Source organism: Muscardinus avellanarius (genome assembly GCF_963383645.1).
Source record: "Muscardinus avellanarius genome assembly, chromosome: 8".
Lineage (NCBI taxonomy): Eukaryota > Metazoa > Chordata > Mammalia > Rodentia > Gliridae > Muscardinus > Muscardinus avellanarius.
The window spans coordinates 110,932,568-110,956,840 of record NC_137794.1 but is presented as its reverse complement, the minus strand read 5'-3'; the positions used below and the strand labels follow the sequence as shown (position 1 = coordinate 110,956,840).

Sequence of the window (24,273 nt, the reverse complement as noted above, 5' to 3'; positions counted from 1 at the left end):
GAACAAATAGGTTTGTTCCTAAACAGTAGCTCGCGAGCTCCCCCTACTGGCCAAACTCCCCCAAGCAGAGCCTGATGCTGCAACTGAGAATTCTGAAGTAATCCAGGACCATGCCAGGGGCTCCCAGACAGGGTGCTGGGCCAGCTGGCTTTGGTGATACAATCTACCATGACACTGAAAGGCAGGCCGGTTACACACTGCTCAGATGGCGCAGAGTGACCACCAGGTCGGAGGCCTATTTTCTGAGGCGAACGAGGCCAGAGAAGTGGCATTCGCCTAGTAGCAGCATGTCTTGGCACGGCTCCAGGGGATCCTCACTGCAGAGAGCAGCCCGGCACATGCACTAGACACTCTGCAGCTCCGACCCGAGCCCCCAAGTCTCAGCAGTGACCCGGCCTGCAAGTGTGGCCCCACCGGGAGCGCTCGCACCTCCGGCCCTCACCTCTTGAACGCGGGCCTGCCCACAGTCTTCGCACAGGTCAGCTCTATCACAGAGGAGGCCGTCTTGTTCTCCCCACAGGGGTAGCCTTTTGAGTACGTGACAACAACTTTGTCATCTGAAACACAACAATGGTTGAACTGACATTATTTTTAGTCAATATCATTTTTAAATTCACGTCACATTTTTAGTATCAGCAGTCAAAACCTACACTAAAGGCAGAAAAAAAGCAAGTGCTTAGCTCCGTAGGGGTTTATTAACTGGTTCTCAGTACCGTGGTCCCCTGGCCTCACCTCCATTGCTATGTCAACAGCAAGGCCTGGGTTCACACCAGGCCCTTGGCTTGTGAGTGTCAAGACTTGGAAACACGGCTGCTGAGCCTCCACAGAACTCTACCCAGCGCCCCGGGGTCCAGGAGTTCCAGGGCACAGAGCAAGCCCGCGCACACATCCACAGCACGGGACCCTGATGAATGGCAGCTGCTTTTATTATGGCTCTGACGTCGTACTATTTCGGTATCATCCTCTGTGCTTTCCTGATAGGCCCTCTACTGAACCTCTCAATAACCAACCAGGCTGAGAGGAAAAACCCCTTAGGTTCAACCCCTAGGACCCAGCCATCTCCCCCAAAACAAACCTGCAAGATAAACTTTCTATTGAAACTAGGTGGTCATCATTACTTTCCAAGGTATTAAAAAATGTGTCCCTGAATTATCTTTACCAATTTCTTATGCAACCACCTAGCTCTCCTAAACAAGCATGTGTATGGATGTCCAGCTCCTGGAACATAAACATTAGCAGAGCTCTGAACACAGGGACCAGGACCTGTCACCTTGGGGGCCTCAGGCAATACAAGGTGGCACTGACTTCCACGCCCTGGAATTGCCATGATGCCAAAGATGGAGATAATCCCTGGTGCTTCCAGAGATTATCTGGATTATCTGCCCAGAGGCCAGGGCACTCTCCCCACCTGAGCCTTCCCATGCCCTGCCAGCCTACACACAGCACCTGGAATCAGGCACAACACAGACCCGAGGCCTTACCCAGGACATCCAGCCTCTGTGTGTGGACGAGTCCCAGGACCTGGACTTGGCCAGAGGCACTCTTCTTGCATACACTGGCTCTTGCGGAGCACTCCTGGGGCCCTTTGTATATTCTCTGACACAGATTTATGAAGTACCTGCAGCAAGACAGAGAGATGGATGGGTAGGGATGCAGGCTTAACCTCTGCCTTGATCCCCCAGCTGACCAGGCACTCCATGTCATTGCAGAAGGAGCCCTGACACAGCCCCCCAGCACAAAAGGGCAGAGCAGACACACACCAAGGCAGGTGGCCAGCAGGCCCACAGTGAGTGCTATACCCGCAGCCGCCTGACACGTCATGCTCAGGAGAAAGAAGGCCGTGGGTGAGACGGGCAGCAACTGGAATCCCTAAGGCACCCCATCCTCGCCGCGCAGCAAAGCCCTGAGAGGGGCGCTGCTGAGGGCACCCCCCACTCTGCACACGGTGGCTACAGAGCTGTCTGTCACCACAGATGAGGACATAACGCCCACCCACAGGCTTGAGCAGCGGGACCATCACAATGTAGCCGGGCCCAATCCAGCCGTCCACCACTGCACCTGCTCCCCGCGGAGTGATCACGGTGTCTGTGGGCGACGCTCCAGGCCGCTCCAGGAGCAGACACGAGAGCCACCACTGGCACCCCAGGCAGGTGGCGCCCACACCTGCAACCTGGGGTGAAGCACCACGGGCCCCACTACTAACTACCCAGGGCCCTCAGAGGCACTGCCCAGCGGCCCACGGTGCAGGGTACTCACGAGGTCCCCTCGTGCACGAAGAACCAGGACCCCGTGAGCGAGGAGAGCAACCTCAGGTCGTAGGTCTTGTGCTTCTGGATGAATTTACACTCCATCTTCTTTGGCGGGCAGACAACCTTAGTTCTCCACTCGAACGTCACCTCACAGCCACGAGCTTCGCTGAAGACCTGCGGCCTCCCAATGTCCTCGTCCTCATCGCACTTGAATATGACAGCAGAGGTCCGGTGGCTATTGCCTGGGAACAGCGGAGAGGGACAGTGAGAGCTGCGCTGCCTGGCCCTGACTGGCTTGTCTCACTCACGAAGACCTTAACTCCAAACACCATCCCCTCCGACCCCACAGCACTCGTGTGATTTCTTGTACAGAGGTAGTCAACATCTGACTAGGTACTTGTGATTAAAAAAAAAAAAAAAAAATCAAAGCAATAAAATACTTGCTATTACTGAAAAGCTTCAGGGTAACCCCATGGATAAGGAGTAAGGTTCTGTCAAAATAAGCCTCGGGGTATGGCAGTCCCTCGTAAGATCCACATCTGAGCTCCTCAGTATGTCCCTGCCTGCCCCGATCACTCATGAGAATTATGCAATTTTCTATGCATTCATCTTGCCTCGCTCTTCTTGGGAACTCCCTTCGCATTAGCAGGAGCCTCCTGACAGCGGTCCATAAGTACCACAGGAGTGGCTCGCCATGAAACCCCCACACCCCAAGTCCCCTGCCCACCAGCCCCACAGTGGGAGACCTGTGACAGGCAGCCATCCTGCTCAGGTATGAATCTGAGCTGCCAGGGCTGAACCTGGGCGTGTGGCACAAGTCCCTCTGGTAGTGAGGAACCTAGCTGGCCACCCAGCACCCACAGCTCAACTCCGCTCTACTGCCGTCTATGGCTGCGACTGCCCACCGAGCCCATGGAGCAACTCAAACATTCATCCGCAGAAAATAGCCCTAGTGAGAAAAGAACTTATACAACAGAACCTCTGCCTTCAGTAAGAGGGCCTCCAGAGGCCCGCACCAGCCGCACGGCTCCCACTCACTGTGCCTGCAGAAGCCCCACTCGTGGTCGCGGTCATAGTCTGCAGTCGTGCTGCACCAGAGCTTTGCCCTCCCCTCCAGGACACACTCGTCATAGCTCCTCCCGTTGAACGTGAAGGGGAAGACGCACGGCTCGCCTTCGTCAGTTTCTGGAGTGAAGCACACCAACGACCCAGAGTCAGTGACGTCATCGGAGGGCCCGCGCCCGCGAGGACCAGGTGACACCTGCCACCGCCTAACAAGCACGAGCGCTCTCTCGCCCAGGACGGGGCAGTGCTCACAGCCGAGGTTTCAGCGCTCACCGCACTGAAAACTCACTTCTCAGTTTCTCCCGTTGCTAAGTCTACTAGGAATTTAAAAGTCACCTTGCTGCGCAGATTTACCTGGAGGGCAGATATCGCCATTCACATAACTCAGAATGACCGCTTCGTCCTGGTGCCGGTAGTCCAGCTGCATGGACGCTAGCCGCCCGAAGGAGGCGCCCTTGCTCCCGGAGAGCAGGCAGACGCCGCCGTCCTTGCAGCCCTCCTGGTCGGGACCTGCTGCGGCGGTGCACACCCCTACGCTGTATGTGCGCGGGCCCCGGGTCACCTGCAGAGAGCACACCGCTACTGCTGTTCAGGCTGGAGGCGGCTTCCAGGCCACATCCAGGTGCGTGGGGACACACTGACGCGCCTTCTCCCCAGGCCTGGCCACTCCAGAGCACCCAGATGCCCTGCCGGCTCTAGCAGGCGGCACCCAAGCCAGCTCTCTTCCTCCTCCTGCTCTCTCCCACTGTGCTGCCTGGACTGTGGAGACGCCTGTGCTGGGACCTCAGGCGCGCCCTCTCAGGCCATGTTTACTCACCTGGTCACAGGCAGCCGCTCTCCTCACACGCTTTTCCTCTCTAGGTTCACATCTTAGCTACACCTGAGGGAGGCCTGTGGCCTGGCCCATGCACTGGACTAACTAGTAATGTCTAGATTGTCCGGCCCAGAGGCCCAGGTGCTTAGTGACCAGCGACCACTGAGGCAGTCAATGGTCCAGACACACGCCCAGGGGCCCCGATGCAGCACTGCATCCACGCCAAGTGCTCTCACAGCACATGGGGCTGGCAGAGGGCTGCCTCTTTACTTAAAGCCAGGCTGGATATGAAGAGTCCCCTCCAGATTTCTGCTGGCCACACTAGACCAGGCCCCGCCCTCGGTTCCCATGGTCCCCCAGCCTCCCTGCCCGTTCTCCATCTGTGGCTGAGTCCATGCCTGGGGTCATCTCAGCCTCACAAAGCCCCACGTACAGAAAGCCTACAGCTCAATGCAGACACTGGCAGTGCTTAGTTAGCTACACGATCCCGAAACCTCCCTGTCGCACTGATCCTGGGCGCCCCGCCCAAAAGCCACCCTCCCTGAGCACGGTGGTGTGACGCGCCCGTGACGTCACAGCGCTGGCAGGCCCTCTGGCAGCAGGGCGAGGGGTGGCGCGCTACCTTGAAGGTGCTCTTGGAGAGGCTGGACAGGTTGAAGCTGTACAGCAGCTGCTCGTCCGTCAGGGCACAGCCGTCCGTCCTCACCTCGTCAGGACAGACAATTGGGGTCTCCCACTCAAACACAAAGTCGCAGTCGCTGGTCCTTATCAGCTTAGGAGTTCCCTGTGGCCGAGAGAGCACAGGGCATGAACACAGCAGCCGTGCTGCTTCCACCTGGCAGGAGGTCCGTGCCCTGTTATGCTGTACCCAGGACAGCAGGCTGTGAACCGACCACGACCCTGGAGCCCACAGTGGTCGCTCTGTGAACTGGGTTGGAAAAAAACTCAGCAGGAACCAATGCCGCCCAGTGGCACAGGCACGAGCGCTAACACCCGTGCATCCCTGCCCCGGCTCAGGCAGGTCAGCGTCCTCCACTTCAACACGAAGCTGAGCATGCCTACGCGTGCTGTGCTGCGAGTCAGCAGAAAGGGGTCTTTAAACACTGCGAGAGCGGTCTGTGAGAGTGACGCCCGCCACAGCGAGGATGGGGGCAAGCGTCTGGGCCCTGGGGACACTGATAATGCGGGCCAGAGGCAAGGTGCCGGTACCTCACAGCACAAGCACTCCTGAATCTCTCACTACGTTTACTCCCTCCTCACTCGGCTGCTGGTCAAGAATTCCACTTATAGCCGGGCGTGGTGGCGCACGCTTGTAATCCCCGCGCTTGGGAGGCGGAGACAGGAGGATCGCGCAGGTTCAAAGCCAGCCGCGCTGGCGTAAGAGACCCTGTTTCAAAAATATAAAATAGGTCTGGGAGTGTAGCCCGGAGGAAGAAGGGCTTCCAGGAACCCCAGTACCACCAAAAAAAAAAGAATTCCACTTATAATTGCTACTTAAAATCCTTTTTTCTGATCAAAGTGGAAAAACATTTCCACTGAAGACAAAAACTGCAGAGCAGGGAAATCTATTCAAAATCCTTCCAAACAGGCGCAGCAGACGCCGTTTCTACCACCAAGGAAGCCTTGGCCCTCTAAGGCATGGCTGCTCCGAGCACCGCCTAAATCACATTGGCTATCCCATCCGTCCAGCTGCCCGCAGTTTCAGAGCCAAGGACAGTTCCGCGTGCGTGCTTGTGCGCGGGAGGCATCTCCCCATGCCAAGGCTGTGACAAATGCAGGGTCCCATCAAAGGGAGTGCTGCAGAGGACGAGGCCGGGCTCGCCACTGCCTCATGCCAGGCATGGGGAGGCGCGGGCCCATGCTCACGAGAAGGGTCGGAGCTGCTCAAGCGCAGCCTCGCGCTCCCTGGCTGTCCTCTGCCCTCTCAATTACTGTCCTTTCCCTGCCGGGGCTGCTGGGTCACTGCCTGGCACTCTTGGCACGCGCATACCCTGCAGTTATGGCGACCTGCTCCAGGCCAAGAAATCATAGTAGTCTTTACAGCAATGATTAGACAGCAAACGGGACCATATCACATCATCCATCACCTGACCCTGGAGGGCAGATGGGCCTCAGAGCCCACTGTCTTTAGGGCTCTAAGATGTATTATTCTGATCTGTAAGTCAGGATATTATATTTATTACACCCCCACACTCACACCCACGTGTACACAGGCCCTATAATTGAGCACATTAATATTCTTACAGGAAGACTTAGGAATATTCACATTAGGTGGGACAAGAAAAGACTAAGCACCTGGCTCCACTGCTGTCAGCGGAGCGACACGTCTCCAGAGTTCCGTGGATCTCGGAAGCACAGCCTGGGCCATGGGCTTCGTTGCCAGAGAGAGCTGTCCCCATGGGCGGCATCCTCTAAGACGCTCCCCAGCCTGCGACAGGGCCGGAACCTCCCCCTTACCTCCGTTCACTCGCCGAGTGGGGCAAGAACACGAGGGCAAATATTGTTCATCACAGAACAGTTATTGTTAATGGAAACTGGTCTTGTTTTTCAAGGACAGAGAAAACAGAAGTTGCTAACCTCAAGTTGCTAACCTCCTTATGAGTGAAACGTACTATTCGCTGTACCTATGTTGGCTGCAGGTGTTTTCTGTTCTTTGCTGACTTCTGAATTAAGACATCCCAAATGGTGGTAGCTGCCCAAGTCCGACTTCCCAGTAAGAAAGCGAATAGTGTAACGGACCGAGAGAGAGAGGTGTGACCCTCTCACGTGTAGCCGACGCTGACCGAACCTGCCTCTGCACTGCCGCAGGTCTCTACTGAGGCGCCACAGGCGAGGCAGGCACTTGGGAGAAAGGTCTCCTTTAAGCACAAGCGCACCCACCGGCTCCCAAGCCCCGCTCCCCAACTCACACTCGAGCGTCTGCAATCTAGACTCTAACCGGCAGCCCAACTCACCATGCTGACGCCTCTCTTGCAGTGAAATGCAATGAGCGAGGTGTAGTTGAAATGCCTATCCGCTGAGCACGGAGTGCTGCTTTCAAAGTTCAGGTAGATTTCATTGGCCACTGGATTGAATATGGGAGGGCCTGTGACGCGGCCAATATCCTAAAGACAGGAGGAAGTAAACAACATTTCAGAAAATGAGTAGCTCCCGAGGTTAGCGGAAATGAGAGCTAACACAGAGCTAATAACTGCAAAATTAGATGCAAAAGCATCTAAGGAAACTGAGTCAATGCCAACTGGCATGGGTACCCTGGACGCAGAGATGCTCCTGAGGACAGCGGTGCGGCACAGCTGTTAGTCCGAGTTCTAAGAGTAGTTCTATTCATATTCAATTTTCAGAGTCTAGGTAACAGGAATTTCTACATGGTCCTGCTGACCCGATGGCAGGAGGCAAGAGCCTGCACAACACCCCCCAGGCCCCTGGTGCTGACCCAGGACCCTCTGCAGCCCTGCCGAGCTCCTCAGCTCAGCAGCGCCTGCGGGTGTGTTCGCAGAGGAGGAAAACAGGTCTTACTCATGAACTTTTGGGGGGTTTTTTTGGTTACATTAGGGATTGGGCCTGGGGCATTTCTACCTCCAGTCTATGCCCCCAGTCCTTTTTAGTTATTCTGAAACAGGTCTTGCTAAGTTGCTGAGGCTGGCCTTGAGTCTCTGATTCTCCTGTCTCAGCCTCCCAAGCAGTGGAATTACAGGCCTGTGCCACCACACCCAGCAAACCTCCATCTTTTAAAAGGACATCTAGGCGACCTACAACAGGACTCGCCTGTTTGAGCACACAGAAGCAAGTAGATAACTGTTGAGAAGCATTTCAAATACTAAAACAATATACCAAGGTTTTGACTAAATATGAATATAACTCATAGAGACATCTGTAACGATGCAAATCAGTACTTAAAATACTATTAAAAAACCAAAACTTTCAAGGCACAATCTTTAGCTGTCAACAAATCTGCTCTTGCCCTTAATTATAACCCACTACACCAAAGAAAGTGCTTGTACTTTGAGCATTTTAATTGTATAGCACAAGTATTTCAAACCAAACAACCAAACTGTAACAGTGTTCTTTCTTGCCACTCTAAGACCCTAAGGATGCTAATGCAATAACCAAGTGTATCTCTACACACATGCCCACATGTTCTTGCATGGCTCAAGGTCTTTCTGGCTTTTATTAACTGGCAGCTCAATGTACAAGCTCTCAGTTAACCTGCCGTTGTGGACGCTGAACATACACAACACCAGCTCACTGCTCTACTTTTCTGCTTCACACCTCCCGCACTGAAAGCAAGATGCACCGCCTGAAGGTCACTGCGAGTCCTGCGGAGTGTCCACCTTGGACGCCCATACTCACAATAGGGGAGCCGGAGACGGGGACTTTGCACACAGCGGCCCCCGCGGGGCAGGCCACGCCGTGCATGGGGTTCAGGGGTCGGCAGATGTTGATGTAGAAGTCAGGGTTGGTGTCGGAGCTGCCATCCTCACTCTCGTCGTACGCTTCGTAACCACCAGTGCGGTGGATGAGGGGCGACAGGTCGATGACTGAGCTTCCGTTCCTCACGGAACACTCGGTCTGTTAAACAAGGCAGAGCCCATCTGAGTCTACAAGGTCTTGTCTAATTAGATGAACACTCACAGGAACTTAAAGGCTGGACAACAGGAACACAAAGGGTAAAGGCTCAAAGTGCGCCGTCACAGCGCACGCGAAACCTTCAATCACTGCTGCAGCAGGGTCAGGGTGGACGGGGCCACTGGGCACCGGGTGGCTGGCACGGGTGGGCATGCCTCCGCGTCCGACTCACCGGCTGCTCGCAGGCCAGGGGCGTGTGCCAGGAGAAGAAGAGCGTGCACGTCTGCTTGTCCAGGGAGATGAGCATGGGCCTGTTGGTAGGCCCGGCCTCCGGCCTGCACACGAAGCTGATGACGCTCTTGTAGCTCAGGCCAGATTTAGAGGGACATGGGGACCCTTCCTCGTACACCAGCTGCAAGACCTGATCCACGTAGCTCAGCCTCTTGCTGGCCTTGCCCACGCTGATCCTGGTCTGTCCAAAGCAGGCCCCTGCACCACGTGGAGAGGAGAAAAGCCAGTTAGCACGCAGTGCCCAATTTTCTGGTGAGAACTTTCTGTAAACCCAGTGCTTAAACATCCCTGTGAGCCTGCTATGTGCTTTAGGCAGCCTTTCATACTAATACTTCACCACGTGGCAATGCATTCCCTGTGGCTGCCGCAGACGATGGCATGGATCCGGGCTCTACTCGTCTCTGCCACTGACGCGCAGCAGCCAGGCTGAGGGCCACCTCGGGGGCAAGCTAGCCGTGGGCGAGCGCAGCACTTACCCACGCCAGGAGCGCAGTTCTCATTGTCTCCACAGACGCTCATGTAGACCAGCCCCTTCTCGCTGTAAGCAGCCGTGAAGCCAGCTCTGCCCCTTAAGGAGCTCAGGTCGAACAGGTGTCCTGCGGGGCCGACAGAGCACAGTAACTCCAGAGCGCCAGACACGATGCCCGCACCTGTGAGCTCCCACCAATCACATCCACCTCGGGACTTCTGCCTCCTCACCGAACACTCCAACAAGCTAGTCCACATCATGTGACCATCAGTCCCCAGATTTATGAGACAGCCCATCTCTCCCCAAAGACCAGGGGCCACCATCGGCTCCCTCCTACAAATCACCAGCGTTCCTGTGGGCCGGGAGCGCCCAGGGCATTGCTCTTCTGGGCTCAGCACAGGCGGGTGGAAGCCTACTGGCCACCTGCCAGGTCGGCGCTGAAGGGAAGCCAGCTCTGGAGAGCTGGTGCGGTGGCCATCAGTAAAGTACATCGTTCTCCCATGGAAACATGGTTTTCAGAGAGGCAGCCTCTCCACCGATGGAGAGTGAGGCGTGGGCACAACGGGCCAACCAGAAGAGGACAAACGTGTCCCACACACCACAGAACGCTCCTGCTCTGGGCACCTGGCTGCCCACAGTTCTCCTTGGGCCCCCACCTGTGCTTGGTGGTAAAGGTCCCACTGCCCCTCACCTGTGCTGGGTGGTGATAGTCCCCCCTCACCTGCACTGGCTGGTAACCATCCCCTCACCTGTGTAGTGACAGTCCCCCACCTCCATCATCTGGGTGTTGTTGATGGTCCCCCCTCCCCTGTGCTGGGTTGTGATGACACCCCTCCCCTGTGCTGGGTGTCAATGGTCCCCCCTCCCATGTGTTGGCTGGTGATAGGCCCCCCCTTCCCTGCACTGGCACTGGGCACACACCGCTCCTCACCTGTGCTGGGGTTGGTGACCTGGCATTCGTCGTGCACATTGCTCCTGACAGGGCATGCCGCAGCCGTGGGCCAGGAGAAGGTGTACTCACAGTCCTCCACAGCACTGATGAACAGAGGCCTGGAGTTCTGGACAAAGCAGATGGTTCCCACATCACACGGCTGGTTCCCGTGGAGGGGAGCTGCTCTGCCAGCTCCCAGCAGTCACCACGGCATGACTGTCCAGCACCCCACAGCCTCACCCAGGCCAGCCGGTGAAACACCAGAGCGCAGACACCCGCGGAGGTAAGCGGAGGCGCCTGAGCTCGGCGTGCAGGCAGCCAGTAAACACTAAAACTCTAGAGAACTGCACTAACGTCTGTTATAGTCGAAACAAAAAGACCAGCTGGGTGTGGTAGATCACTCCTGTAATCCCAATAATTGGGAGGCTGAGACAGGAGAATCAGGTTCGAGGCCAACCTCTTCAACTTAGCAAGGCCCTCAGCAACTTAGCTGAGGACCCTGCTCCAAAATAAAAAATAAAATAGGGATAGAGAGATGTATAGCTCAGATAGAATGTTCCTGGACTCGATCTCCTTGCCCCCCCCCCCAAAGACCCTCCAGGAAAGCTGGTCACAAACCTACAAATTACCCCACTGGCACGGGCTCCGGCTCCCTTGTCTTAGATACTTGGGGTCCACCGCAGCCTTGGCACAGAGCCTTCTCACCCAGATCAGTGCATGCCACGCAGTGGCACCTGCACCATGCTCTTCCCTGCCTCGTGTCAGGCAGCCAGCTAGGCACACCATGAGCCCCTGCTCCATCAGAGATGAGAAGGCACGGCCCAGGGCGCCCATGCAGGAGACCCCTAGACCACAGCTGCAGCCAGGAGGGAGGCTCAGCTCCTGCAGCTCCCCCAGCCCACCATGGCCGCCGATACTGCAGAGAGGGCTGGGCAAGCCACCTCCTGGGGAGAGGGCTGTGCCCGCCTGCCCAAGCTGCCACACTCGCAGCCGCCCCTCACATGCTGCAGCACGGGGCCCTTGTCTCACAGACAGGTGCAGGCAACACCTGCTGAGCCACACACCAGCACTGGGGATGGCTCGCGCTCCGTGGGAAGGCCACCACCTCTGGGCACTGGCTGAAGTCATGAGGCAGGATTGCAGCTGGCCAGTGGGCTAGCTGTAACCGGGCTGGCCGCCCACTCCTCCCAGCTGCCCCAGGAAAATAGGGCCTGTCAGGTCCTGACTTGTCCATGGCCCCTGGAGGACCCGAGCCCAGGACTGGAGACCCAGGGAGCTGGACAGGAACCCTGCTCCCCAGCCCTCTCGACCAGACTGACAACCCAGGGACAGGAGGATGCCACCACCCACGGGCCTGCGCCTCTGCAATGGCGGCAGCCAACCACTCACCACTTGGCTCTCGCTGCAGGTGAACCGGATGGTGGTTGACTTTTTCCGAATCTTGTCTGGACACAAGTCACCGTCCACGTACTTGAGGACAGTCACACCATCTATCCACTGAGGACCATCCCTCACCCTGCCAAGGTTCACGGGCTTGGAGCCATCCAGCAGACATGCGGCCGCCTCTGGAGGGCAGGGCTCTGCAGGGTGTAGAGACACGGGAAGGTTGGCCTGGGACTCCGCGCACTGGGCCGAGCTTTGCCGGATACAATGGCACGGCGCCATGGCCTTCCTTGGCTCTACCCTAGTAGCCACCACTGGTCTCACGTAACTCAGATGACAACAGTCACATTGGGACAGGCGTGGAGTGGGTGGGGGGCCTAGGCAGTCGATACGTAATTTCTGAACCCTACATATGAAGCCACAATCCCTCAGCCAAGGGACACTTTCAATAGCATGTATTTTTATGTTCTCCTTATCCACAAAGTTACCAAGAACTCACTGCCCAGTACCCAAAACATCTGTGCCATCTGTGCCGGCTGAAGGACCAGCCCCACACGAGAGTGGGACCACAGCTTGCCCCACACAGGGGAATCAGCCCCGGCTCAAACCTCACCAGGGAGAAAAAACTCTTCCTGTTAAAAATGCTAAAAACGGCAGGCCCAAGCTGAGCCAGCCACGCTGTGGGTGGCTACACTGCGCTCCAAAACACAAGCCTGTGCTCTCATTGTTAGGCTCCAAGAGGCTCACTGGAGGCTTGGGCTCCCGCGTGCCCAAGCCACCTGGTCTCCACCCCGCCCCACCAGCAGTGCCTCACCAGTGCCACCCTGCGGGGCCAGGGACTTGCACACGTTGAGGAGGTAGTGCTCCGTGGCCCCTGTCCTGGTCACGGCTTCCCAGTTGTCACTGTACTTCGACAGGGATGAGAGGTCGAAGGAGTTGCCGGCCCCGTCCCTGCAGGGAAGAGAGCAGGCCGTCAGGTGCAGGGATCCAGTTACGTGCTTAGCTAAGTGCTTCCATCTGCCCCAAAGTCCTGAGAGTCAACCTGACTCAGGATGGAACTTACGCAGGACCTCTCTCCACGCGCAGGTAGATCAGCACCATCGCAATGCAGCTCTGAGGCCCGGGGACACTAAGACTCACGTAATTACATCATGGATTACCCAGAGAACTAAGTCCAGAGGTGCTGTCCTCACGAGGGCAGTGAGAAGCGAGTGGCACTGGCCAACAGAGCCCGGGCCACGCCCAGGAGCAGCCCACAGGCCACCTGCTGTCCAAACCCAAGGCCACTGACAGTCACAGAAAGAAAAATAAGCTTCTGCTGACCTGTCCAGGATGAAGGCTTATCATTATACACCCAGATGTGGACAGCTACTGAGAACCAACACGTGCCAGGTTCCAGACTAACATGAGTGTGCCAGGCCCAGACCAAGGCAAGCGAGTGCCCAAGAGCCAGAGCACTGAGGGGGAGTGTCCATTCGCCAGGAAGTGCGTGCCAAGCTGCGTACCGTGCTGAACAGGTAAATGTTGCCAGTCTTAGGAAACATACCGAAGTTACTAGACCATGAACATGGTAGGGTGTGTGTGCGCACATGCTTGGTGGTGGCACTGGGCATTGAACACAAGGGCATTCTACCTCTGAGCTACACCCTGAGCCCCTTTTATTTTCATTTTGAAACAGGGTCTATCTAAATTGCCAAAGCTCGATAGGCGTGGTGGTGCAAGCTTGTAATCCCAGCGCTTGGGAGGCTGAGACAGGAGGATTGCACAGGTTCAAAGCCAGCCTCAGATACTGAGTGAGGCTCTCGGCAACTTAGTGAAACCCTGTTTCCAATTAAAGTATAAAATAGGTCTGGGAGTATAGACTGGTTTCTAGGAGCCCCAGTACCACCAAAAAAAAAAAAAAAAAGAATTTGTTTCATGTGAAAATACTTATGAAATGGGAACTGAAAGTGTCATTACAAGTGTCATGGTTTAGTTACTACACAAAATTACTGATCATGCATTACATATGTAACTAAAGCTTAAATCCTGCTGCCTCTGTAAAGTACAGACGCCGTGGCAGAACGGCTGCAGTGAGCCCGGGAAAGCACTCAGTGGCCACAGCACTCTTCATGGCTCCAGGGCGACCAAGCACGCCTGCACAGGCCTTGGAGCCGCAGAGCCACGGATGCGACCTCCCACACTTCCAGGGAAGAACCCCGGCGTCAGCCTGGTGAGTTCCAAGGCAACGGTAGAAATTCACACCAAAGAAACTCCACCTCATCTGGCAAGTCGCTCGTCTCAAAAGTGCGCTGGGGCCACAGAGAACACTGGGATGAGGGAAGACAGACAGGGACCGGGGAGACCGCGGAGAGGCCACAGGCTGGCACCTCTTCCCAGCCCTCGCCCTCCGGCCACCAACCTCTCCAGCCATGAGGATGGGGGAGGGCCACGCTGTCCTCACTGTGTTCCCAGCCTGCAGCTCCTATGGAAGGAGCAGAGGGCAGGGAGCCGGCCTGCCCCGCCCCCGAGAACCCAGATGGAACCCAGGTCAACATTCTGCTTTGATCCAGCTGCCTCAGGCGGAGCCTCAGGCACATCAGACACAAAACAAACACAGCACCTCCCAGGTGCGGCGGGCCGTACTGCATTACCTGGCTCCTTGTTCTACTGGGGAGCTAAGTCCTGATCAGCTCCCACTGACTGATCGAATGTCACCCCAGCCATTAGTTATTACAGCAAGCTTCTCTAAGGTCAGCCCGACCCTCGTGAGGTCAACACACGCCAACTTACTTGAACGAACACTCAGTCACGTTGAAGGGCGGGCAGGCGTACTGTGTTCGCCACTCGAACAAGTAGGAGCAATCTGAGGTCTCCTTCAGAAACACTGGCTGCAAGAGTTGAGAGACACATGAACATGGGGATGCAGCACCTGGCCCTCTACACGTGCTGTTATAGGGAAGAAAATGGAGGGGTGGCTATGTTCATTAAGACCCACACAAACCGCATGTCACCGTGTTTTCTGTAAGTGACTTAGTTCAAGCCACACTCCCCGGGGGGATTTCACAGGACGTGAGGGCAGACTCGTTCTTAAAGACGCTGGCAGTCGGGAGGGCAGGGCCCCAGGCAGGCCGCAGCACGGCTCACCTTCTGCGTGCTCCGGTCGCAGTAGAAGAAGATGGTGGTGGAGCGCTGATACACCTGGTGGCAGGTGTCGCCTCCCGTGTAGTTCATCTTCAACAGCCCGTTCTCGTAAGTCAGCTTCTGAGTGAGAAGGCCTGTCCAGGGCAGGTGGAGCAAGGCTCAGTTCAAGGAGTGCCAGGCTGCCCGCCCACGCTGAGACGGCACAGCGTACCCCCTCCAGAGGACTGCAGTCCCCGGAACACACACTTCAGCACAGCAGAGCCAGGTGCCTCCTGCCCAGATACAGCAAGACGCCACCACAGGCATGGCGCCACCCCACCACCCCAGCAGCAGGCTTTGTTTCACTTTTATGGTACTTGGGGACTGAACCTGGGGTGCACTACCACTGAGCTACAGCTCAGTCCTTTTGAGACAGGGCCTCACTAAGTTGAGGCCCAGGTTGGCCTCAAATTTGACATCCTCCTGTCTCGAGTTGCTGAGATTATAGATTGTGCCCCTGCACCAGGCTTCAACTTCATTTTTGAAAGCTCTGAAAGTTCTTTAAAGTGCCCAGATACTGTGCTGGCAGGAGTGGCCAATGATCTGCCATCAGTGTTCCAGATGAACCAACCCCACACCAAATGCATCCCTTAGGCTCAACACTACAAGGACCCCTTAAAAAAATCTGCTATGGGCCGGGCATGGTGGCACATGCTTGTAATCCCCGCGCTTGGGAGGTGGAGACAGGAGGATCGCACAGGTTCGAAGCCAGCCACGCGCGCTGGCTTAGGAGACCCTGTTTCCAAATAAAAATGTAAAAATAGGTCTGGGAGTGTAGCCTGGAGGTAGAAGGCCTTCCAGGAACCCCAGTACCACCAAAAAAAAAAAAAAAAAAAAATCTGCTATGGCTTAGCTCAGTGTGTCCCAAAGTTGTTGTAACAACCTCCTCTAGTGTATACTCGGGTTAAGAAAACACATGAAATCAGAAACATTACTAATATGTCACTTCGACACAATACGGCTCTCATTTTCCAACTTCAGAGAAATGTAATCTTTAGCCTGGTGTCTTAACAGTTTAATTCTATTCTTTTGCTACTACAGCAGAGAGTCGACGGTACCTGCCACTTTGTGAAATCCCTGCGGTCCCCGCTTCTCCTGACAGGAGGCGACCACCTTGGATCTGTCGGAGGTGGAGCAGACGTCTGAGGACAGCTTCCCGCAGACCCGGAAGTGGTAGGTGTACTCGCCGGCGCTCACCACGGTGTCACTGGCGGCCAGAGGCCTCAGGTCGTACAGGTTGCCATGCCTGGGGTCCTTCACCTGGCAGTTGTCTCCTTCAAGAGCACACACGGAGCCAACAGCTAGTGAGCACATGCCTCCCACGTCCACGCAAAAGGCCTCACAATTTTAAATCAGGTAAATGCTGTTCAAATGAGCATTCAAAGTTATCATCACATCATTTTGCTTATATATAAAATATAAATTGCCTGGCAAACAACTTTCGAGACAGGCCTAGGTCACAGGCTGAAGATCCAGTTCATCAAACTGAAACAAACCCAATCACACAATAGTGTTTTCAAGTGTCGAGAGCCCCAAATCCATCAATCCAGATAAATAAGAAAAGGTCACTGGGAAAATCGGCAAATGTGCTGGAGTAAAAGACTCCAGGATAGAGATTATCTGCCTGCTGGCACGCATGCCACAATCCCAGGGTCTTGTGTCGAGCGGCACTCACCTTCCACCCTGACCACTGGACAGGCCTCCACTGTTCTCCAGACGAACACGTACTCACAGTCGTCCAGCAGCTGGAACGTGGGTGACCCCTACAACAGAAAGCAGCCTGCTGTGCTTCCACTTTTATTTTACTTAATTGAATGACAGCCCTAATATCCTAACTTTAACTTCCAGGAGCCAAATACATGGTATGTATTAACCCATTAAATCCTAAGTTTTCAATTCTGAGGACATAATATTCCAAAATTACCATTAGAGGTACTTGTTGCTAATCTAAATTTTGATAGGTACTCCACACTGGCAATGATGGGAAAATAGGAGTTAAACTGCTAAGACCTAGTGGTAACAGCACGTTGCAGTCAAACCCCAACAATAGCCAAAAAACCATGAAAACCAGGGCAAATGTCTGCTCCACCCCCAGGCGAGGTCCCCATGGCAGATCCGAATCACACGCACCGACGTCTGGGCACACTCAAATATTATCCTGGTGGAGTAGCGCTGGTTTCCACACTTGTCCCCATTGACGTACACGATACTCAGGGAGCCGTTCGCCGCGGCCTGAGGACTGATCTGCACCACGCCCAGGTTCCAGCTGTTGTCTTCTGACACTAAGCACGACCCCACTGCACTGCCTGGAGGAGCAGAAAGCTGACCTGAGTCAAATGGTACCCTAACACATCAGCGTTAACTGGACAGACGCGACAGCGCTCACCATGGCAGCCTGGGATGTAGGGGAGAGGATTGCAGACGCTCAGATAGAAAGTCCTCTTCTTCCCACCGGCCAGCGTGTCGACCGCAGTCCACGGCTTTCGGATGCTGCTCAGGGCACTCAGATCGTACTCATTTCCAGCTGGGTCTGAAACATGAGGAAATACGCTAGACAGCTGCTTTCTTGTGAGGCCTGGGTCTACCTGATCCCACCCCGAGAAGACAGCTGAGCTGCAACTGGTGCTCCTGACTGCGAAACTCAAGGAAAGCTGCAGCAGGCGGGCTCGGCCCAAGACACGCACCACTCGCTCCCCCAAACCACCTCAGACGGAGGCGCGGCGCTGTGGAGACAGCAGGGAGGTCCAGGGCCGCAGCAGCCAGGACAATGCTCGGCGGCAGGGCACAGCTCCAGGAATGCTCAGGGCTTTATCTTCCTCAATAACACTGACATGTTAACTCGGGTTTCCTGAGCGTTCCTCTGTAGTCTGGCATCATCAAACCCCAAAGCATAGTTTAAAACAATTAACTATACAAAGACATATATACATAGGCACACATTCACACATGTACAAAGACATATAGGCATACACATATACACACACATTCACACATATACATATACACATGCACACATTCACGCGTGTACGAAGACATAGGTATACACATTCACACATACATATACACACATTTACACATGTCTGAGGACATATAGTATACACACGCGCATTTATGCGTGTACAAAGACATAGGTATACACATATACACGTGCACATTCAGACGTATACATATACACATACACGCACATTCACAGACAAACATACACATTCACATGTGCTCAAAGACAAATGTGTACATATAAATGTGTGCACATTTACACGTGTAAAAGTCATAAACATGCATCTACACAGACGCAGATATTTACAGACACACAGCCCTTACACACTCACTCCTGAGCAGCCTAGGAACCCCCAGGCGCCAGCCTCACCGGTGACTTGGCAGTCCACTGGAGAAGGCACACAGGCCAAGGCCGTTTCAAATTCGAAGAAAGTGCTGCGGACGCCTCGTGCGGAGTCGATGTCCTGATGCAGAAACTTGGCCGTTCCTGGGTAAATGTCATCATTGCAGATAAAGCGGATAATAAAAGAGGTACCTGTGGAAGGAGGAAGCCAAGTTTTAAGAAACAGCAGGATTCAGCTGGGCCCCTAAGTTCGATCCCCAGGACCACAAAAATTAAAAATAAAAAAAGAAAGAAGCAGCAGGATCCACCCAGCATACAGTTCACAAGCACTGCGGCCCTGCTGCACAGAGCCTCACCGCCACCCTGGGATCAGTCATAGCACCCTCGCTCGTGTCACGAGGCTTGATCTGGTCACACAGCAGCCACACTCATGCAAGAGTAACCTGCATCCTGAAGGGCTCACACCATGGGCCTAATGTCACAGCGTTCGTACTCCACCAGAGAGCATCCAAATCCCCATCACTGTATCAGTAACCAGTATCAGTCTACACACTGGAAGACCATGGAACTCTCATTCACGGGCAACACATACTAAGCTCCTGCTACCTTGGAGAAAGAAACACAAGCAGTCCCTCCAAACCCCACTAGCCACAGAGCAGTACACAAGTCGTGGGAAGGGCAGTGGGCGATCACATGGGAGGCTGACGGTGCCCCTGGCCACGCGTCCTTAGCCACCGTGGGAGGGCTGCTACTCCAGGGTCAATGCAGGGCCACCGAAGGCTGAGATGGGCAGAGACTCGTATGCTCTAACTGGTTAAAAGTTAACTGCTGCATTGGACACGACAATTCTGTGAAGGGGAAAGCAGGAAGACCAGGGGAGGCTCCGGCAGCAAGGGGGGTTGGGCAGAGCGCAGGGCAGGCTACAGACCACCAGGCCCAGTGGCACACAACTATCATCCCAGTATGTGGGAGGCTGAGACAGGAGGATCACAGGTTTGAGGGCAGCCTCAGCAGCATAGTGAGACTTTGTTTCAAAATAAAAAATAAGGCTGGAGATGAAGCTTAGAAATAGAGCCCCTGGGTTCAATCCCCAGCACCAAAAAATAAAATAAAATAAAATTCTAATTCTTTTTTAGAATACTTTTTTTTTCTTTGCAGTACTGGGGATGGAACCTAAGGGCATTCTACGTCTTAGCTACACCCCCAGCCCTATTGTTTTATTGCTTATTTTGAAACAGGGTCTCATTAAGGTACAAAGGGCCTCACTACATAGCTGAGGCTGGCTGTGAACCCGCAATCCTCCTGCCTTAGCCTCTCAAGTCCTGGGATTTCAAGCTTGCACCACCATGCCTGGTTTACATTTTTATTTTTAAATGATACATAGTAACTGTATGTTATTTATAGGATACAGTGTTATATTTCAGTGCATGCATAAGCTGTATAATAATCAGATCAGGGTACCCAGCAAGCCTATCACCTAAGACATACCTCTTTATGTTAGGAACATTCAAAGTCCTCTCTACTAGCTATTTTGAAATACCTAGTTACTTCATATCCAAAATATCTTTGCGCAGACCAATGTCCTGAAGAGATTCCCCTATTTCCTCTTCTAGTACTTCTATAGTCGATGGTCTTACACATCTTTGCTATCTATGTATGTTTCTGTGTATGTCTTTACTTTCTGTATCTTCACGTTTGGTCTATGTATATAGTCTTTACTCTCTTGTAGTTAGACTATACTTGGGTCTAGTCTGCTTTTTAATGCACTCTGTGTATCTTTCTCTTTTAATTAGGGAATCTAATTCATTTATATTCACGTTTACTACCGACAACAGAGGAACAGTCCTTGTTCTTCCATCCTGTTACTGTTTGTCCGGTTGCTCTACTTGTCTGCTCCTTATCTCCTCGTGCTCACCCTGTGCACTCCAGCCTTCTGTGCCGAGAGGGCTTCTCCCATTTATCTGGTCTGCTGATGCACCCTGTCCTGTCCTTTGCTCTCACAGTGACAGTTTGTCCTGTCTTGGAAAGTCTTCCTTCTTGCTGAATATTCTTGGTTGACATATTTTTCCTTCAAGACTTTGAATATATCATGCCACTGGAAAATATCATGCCACTGGAATATCGTGTCACTGGTCTCCAGTCCAGTGGTTTCTGCAGAGAAGTCTGCTGTCAGATTCCCTTGTAAGTAACAGGATGCTTTTCTCTCACTGTTTTTAGATTCTGTCTTACACTTTTAACAGTGTAACTATGATAAGCCTCAGAGAAGATATCTTCTGGTCTGATCTATTAGGGGTCCTTGGAGCTTCATCAGCCTGGATATCCTGACTTTACCAACATTTGGAAAGCCTCCAGAAATTACTTTATTGAACTGTTTTAGGCACAGAAAGTTTTTCTATACCTTCTTCTTCTGGAATACACATAGTGCAAATGTCTTCTCGTTTAATATGTCCGGTAAGTTCTGAAGTTTTGAAAGCTGTTTGCTTTTTTAAAAGAAAAATCTAAGTTATTTCAAAAGACCTCTTTTCAAGCTCAGAAATTCTTCCTCCTGAACAAACCCACTACTGGGGCTCTCAACTGTTTTCAAATTTGATTGATCTCTTTAGCTCTAAGATTTGATTACTTTCCTCTTTATGACCTCTTTCTGCTAAATCCTTTGGTTTGCATCATGAATTATTTTTCCAACTATATTTCATTGAATTGTCTATCTGTATTCCCTTGTAACTCTAGGTTTCCTTAGGAATGTCATGCACTTCGTCGATTTCGTCCCTGGGATCTGTTGCTAAAAAGTGACTATTTCTGTAAGGCTCAGTGCCGCCTTGGTTTAGTCGTCAGTGTTTTCCGTGCTTGTGTTCCTACATTCTTACTTACACATCTGGCCAGTCAACTGCCTCTGCCGATTGTATGATGGCTTTCACAGTGAAAGATGCCTGACCTATGTGCTGGCTGCATACGCTGCGCTGGCTTGGGCTCCAGGTGGGCACGTCAGTGCTGTGTCCACACGGTTTCTTCAGTTGTAACCAATGTCGGTGATGTCTGAGACTGTGCCACCTACTGGGCTGTCGCTCCCTTAGGTGGGGTGGGCATGCCAGAGGATCTGAGCGTGGCATTCCTGTCCACTTCTGCAGGTAGTGTGAGGTGGAACCACGCTAGCGGTCACCGGTGGGTACAGAAGCACATGCTCAGTAGACTGAGGGCCATACGGAGGTGACGCTGCACTCGTGGGCCCAGGAAGAGTACTCGTCATCATCGAAAGGCTGCACAAATGCCTGTACACAGCCTTCAAGGGCCAACACGCCCAGGGAAGTCTACCCAGCTGCTTCCTGGGGCCAGCGGTAGGTGGTGGGGCTGAACATGTTTGAGCTCAGCTTCTGAGAACAGGCTGCTCAACTGCTTCTTGGAGGGGTGGAGCAGGGCTGTGCAGCTGCTTTTCTGTAGTGGAGGGTGATGTAGAGCACCTGCCTTTCCTGGGGGCGTCTGCAGTCCAAGCTTCTGAGAATGGAGCACCCTGTGCTCCCTGGAGATGTGGGGGGTGGCTAGGGCCTCCTAGCTGGTAGCAGGCCTTATCAGCAGAGCTACTGGGAATCGCCTTCACAGGGTGCCTGGTGAGTGAGATCTCAAGCTGGCTCTGTGCACAGCACAATGTGGTCTGAGCTCCTTCTCCGGGGCAATGCAGTAGTGTAAAAACCCAGCAGCTCCCTCAACTGGGCTCGCTCCCTATGAGGGCCACAGGTTCCCAGCAGTACACGCCTCGGGTGCTTGTGGTGTTAGTGGGGCCGCTGGGGACCTCCTGCTTACCTACCCTCCTCCCACAGAATGAGCACCCTATTCATCCAGGGCTGATCTTGGGAGATGGTGAGTTTTCATCTCCTGTAAGCTTAAGGCGAGGCGCCACATTCATCAGACTGCAGACTGCCGTGCGATGAATGCAGGACAGCGGAACCTTCCACTCCCTTCAAGGCACTAGACAGCTGATGCTCACCAAGGTGGCAGCAGCATCGCTAGCAACCACGCCACATGCCCAACTCCACTCAAGTTTGCGCGATGGAAACAGCAGAGTTTTGACGAAGGGTATGTGGATTCAATGTCCAGCTCCAGCGCCAGCGCCCACCAGCTGCGTGGCCCTGGGCAAGCTGGTGCACCTCCAGGAACCATTTCCTCATCCACTGCAAAATCCAAATTCAGGGAACCTGCACCAAGCTGCTCACCAAGGAGCTCTGCCCAGCCTGGGTCGTGATCACTAGTGCATGGATAAGAGGAGGGAATGAGCAGAGGAGGGAAGGAGCACAGGAGGGCAAGACTCACTCAAAACTGGTGTCAGAACCGACCAGCGTGCACGCAGTATTTAACACTCGACTGGCACACAGGAATCATTCATCGTGAGGTAGCGGCGCTATATGCCCGCACATCACGCAGGACAGAGACTTACTTGCACTTCAGGGTGCAAAAAATCGGCAACTGCTGCCGCTGCGTGGCAGTTACAGAAAAGAGTTGAAATGTGAGCCACTTTGCACAGCAAAATTATGCTTATTACTTAAGACACATACAGGTAGAATGGAAACCTAAGAAACTTGGGAAAGGAAGAGTAACTTTTACAATCTTACCCCATGCCTCCTCAGTACCTGAAAGAAACGTGAGCGGGTAAAACTCCCTGTCTAAGGAATGGAGGTGCAGGGTAAGAGTGGGGCAACGGGAGCCAGGACAAAGTAACCCCAAAAGAGCTGGCCAGAGCACAGGCCGAAGAGGATGGGGGCGAGCAGGACAGCAGGGCGAGCACCCTGTGAATACCAGGGCACGCTCGCGGCACAAGGCCAGGGCTCAGCCAGCCGCGGAAGCCCATCAGCCGAGGCACACCAGGGTGCGGGCTCACCTTTGTCGGCGGGGGGAGAGCCTTTGTAGGTCAGAGTCAGGAAGCCCTCGGTGGACAGCTGGAGGCTCTTCTCGAATCCGACCGGCCTCTCCGGCCTCAGGTTCTTCAGCTCTTCTGCCTGGGTGGCTGCCTCACAGCCAGAAGCAGCTTTTCCGTTCACGGTCCCACAGGCAGGCATGGTGCCGCAGATGTTGAACTGGAGGCCGGTGGTAGGAGAATACAGGTGCAGTTAGGCCACGTAACTTACACAGGTAAGAGCCCTAGCGGCCTGGAATCTCACGAGCTAAGTATCTGTTGTTTATTATTAAATTTACCAACTGTCCACATTTGGGCGTTAAGCTGTAAAGTAAGTAAGGCAAAAATCAAAGTACAAATAACAATGTCCATAAATTTCCGCTAAGGTTTTGTACATATACCCCGCCCCCCTTGCGGTACTGGGGATGAAACCCAGGGGCATTTTTACCTTGAGCTACACCCCCAGCCTTATTTTTAGTCCTTTTATTTTATTTTTATTTTTTATTTTTAAGGTGGTACTGGGGTTCCTGGAAACCCTTCTACCTCCGGGCTATACTCCCAGACCTATTTTATACTTTTTATTTGGAAACAGGGTCTCAAGCCAGCACGGCTGGCTTCGAACCTGCGTGATCGTCCTGTCTCCGCCTCCCAAACGCGGGGATTACAAGCGTGCGCCACCACGCCCGGCTTAGTCCTTTTATTTTTGACACAGGGTCTCAACACTGAGTTGCGAAGGGCCTCGCTAAGTAGCTGAGGCTTTCTATGAACCGTGATCCTCCAGTCTCTGCCTCCCAAATGCTGGGATTACAAGCGAATGCCACCACACCTGGCTCCATATGCTTTTATTTATTTATAAAGCCGTTTATCTATAAATGCAAAAGATAAGTTGCACGTAATAATGGACCATGTTTAAGAAAGATAATATATGTAAGCTATAACTTTATATTTTAATTATATTAGAGAAAGTAGAGGACTCCGATTTATTATAAATAAATATAAAGTGATATCTGTGTATTTCTTAAAATTGCTATCATTCCATTAAAAGTTAAATTTATTGTAGCTTCAGAAACAAAACAGACTATGCTCTTCAGTATGAAAATACTTAAAAGAAAGGCTTTTCC

At 53.4% G+C, this 24,273-nt stretch overlaps 1 protein-coding gene across 1 annotated transcript in view; it reads right to left on the bottom strand.

The window, feature by feature from the left end:
- Positions 1 to 24,273, bottom strand: part of IGF2R (insulin like growth factor 2 receptor) — a gene marked incomplete at both ends in the record, with an annotated part of 92,728 nt that overhangs the window by 10,918 nt on the left and 57,537 nt on the right. Inside the window, 21 exons of the mRNA XM_080700474.1 lie at positions 443 to 557; positions 1,482 to 1,618; positions 2,257 to 2,491; positions 3,288 to 3,434; positions 3,669 to 3,876; positions 4,751 to 4,912; positions 7,083 to 7,232; positions 8,479 to 8,697; positions 8,927 to 9,183; positions 9,462 to 9,581; positions 10,386 to 10,512; positions 11,775 to 11,965; positions 12,583 to 12,719; positions 14,541 to 14,638; positions 14,895 to 15,025; positions 15,989 to 16,204; positions 16,606 to 16,693; positions 17,061 to 17,236; positions 17,317 to 17,460; positions 18,298 to 18,462; positions 23,138 to 23,333. Coding sequence (XP_080556600.1) covers positions 443 to 557; positions 1,482 to 1,618; positions 2,257 to 2,491; positions 3,288 to 3,434; positions 3,669 to 3,876; positions 4,751 to 4,912; positions 7,083 to 7,232; positions 8,479 to 8,697; positions 8,927 to 9,183; positions 9,462 to 9,581; positions 10,386 to 10,512; positions 11,775 to 11,965; positions 12,583 to 12,719; positions 14,541 to 14,638; positions 14,895 to 15,025; positions 15,989 to 16,204; positions 16,606 to 16,693; positions 17,061 to 17,236; positions 17,317 to 17,460; positions 18,298 to 18,462; positions 23,138 to 23,333 — 3,419 coding nt within the window. The remainder of the gene's footprint in view (positions 1 to 442; positions 558 to 1,481; positions 1,619 to 2,256; positions 2,492 to 3,287; positions 3,435 to 3,668; positions 3,877 to 4,750; positions 4,913 to 7,082; positions 7,233 to 8,478; positions 8,698 to 8,926; positions 9,184 to 9,461; positions 9,582 to 10,385; positions 10,513 to 11,774; positions 11,966 to 12,582; positions 12,720 to 14,540; positions 14,639 to 14,894; positions 15,026 to 15,988; positions 16,205 to 16,605; positions 16,694 to 17,060; positions 17,237 to 17,316; positions 17,461 to 18,297; positions 18,463 to 23,137; positions 23,334 to 24,273) is intronic.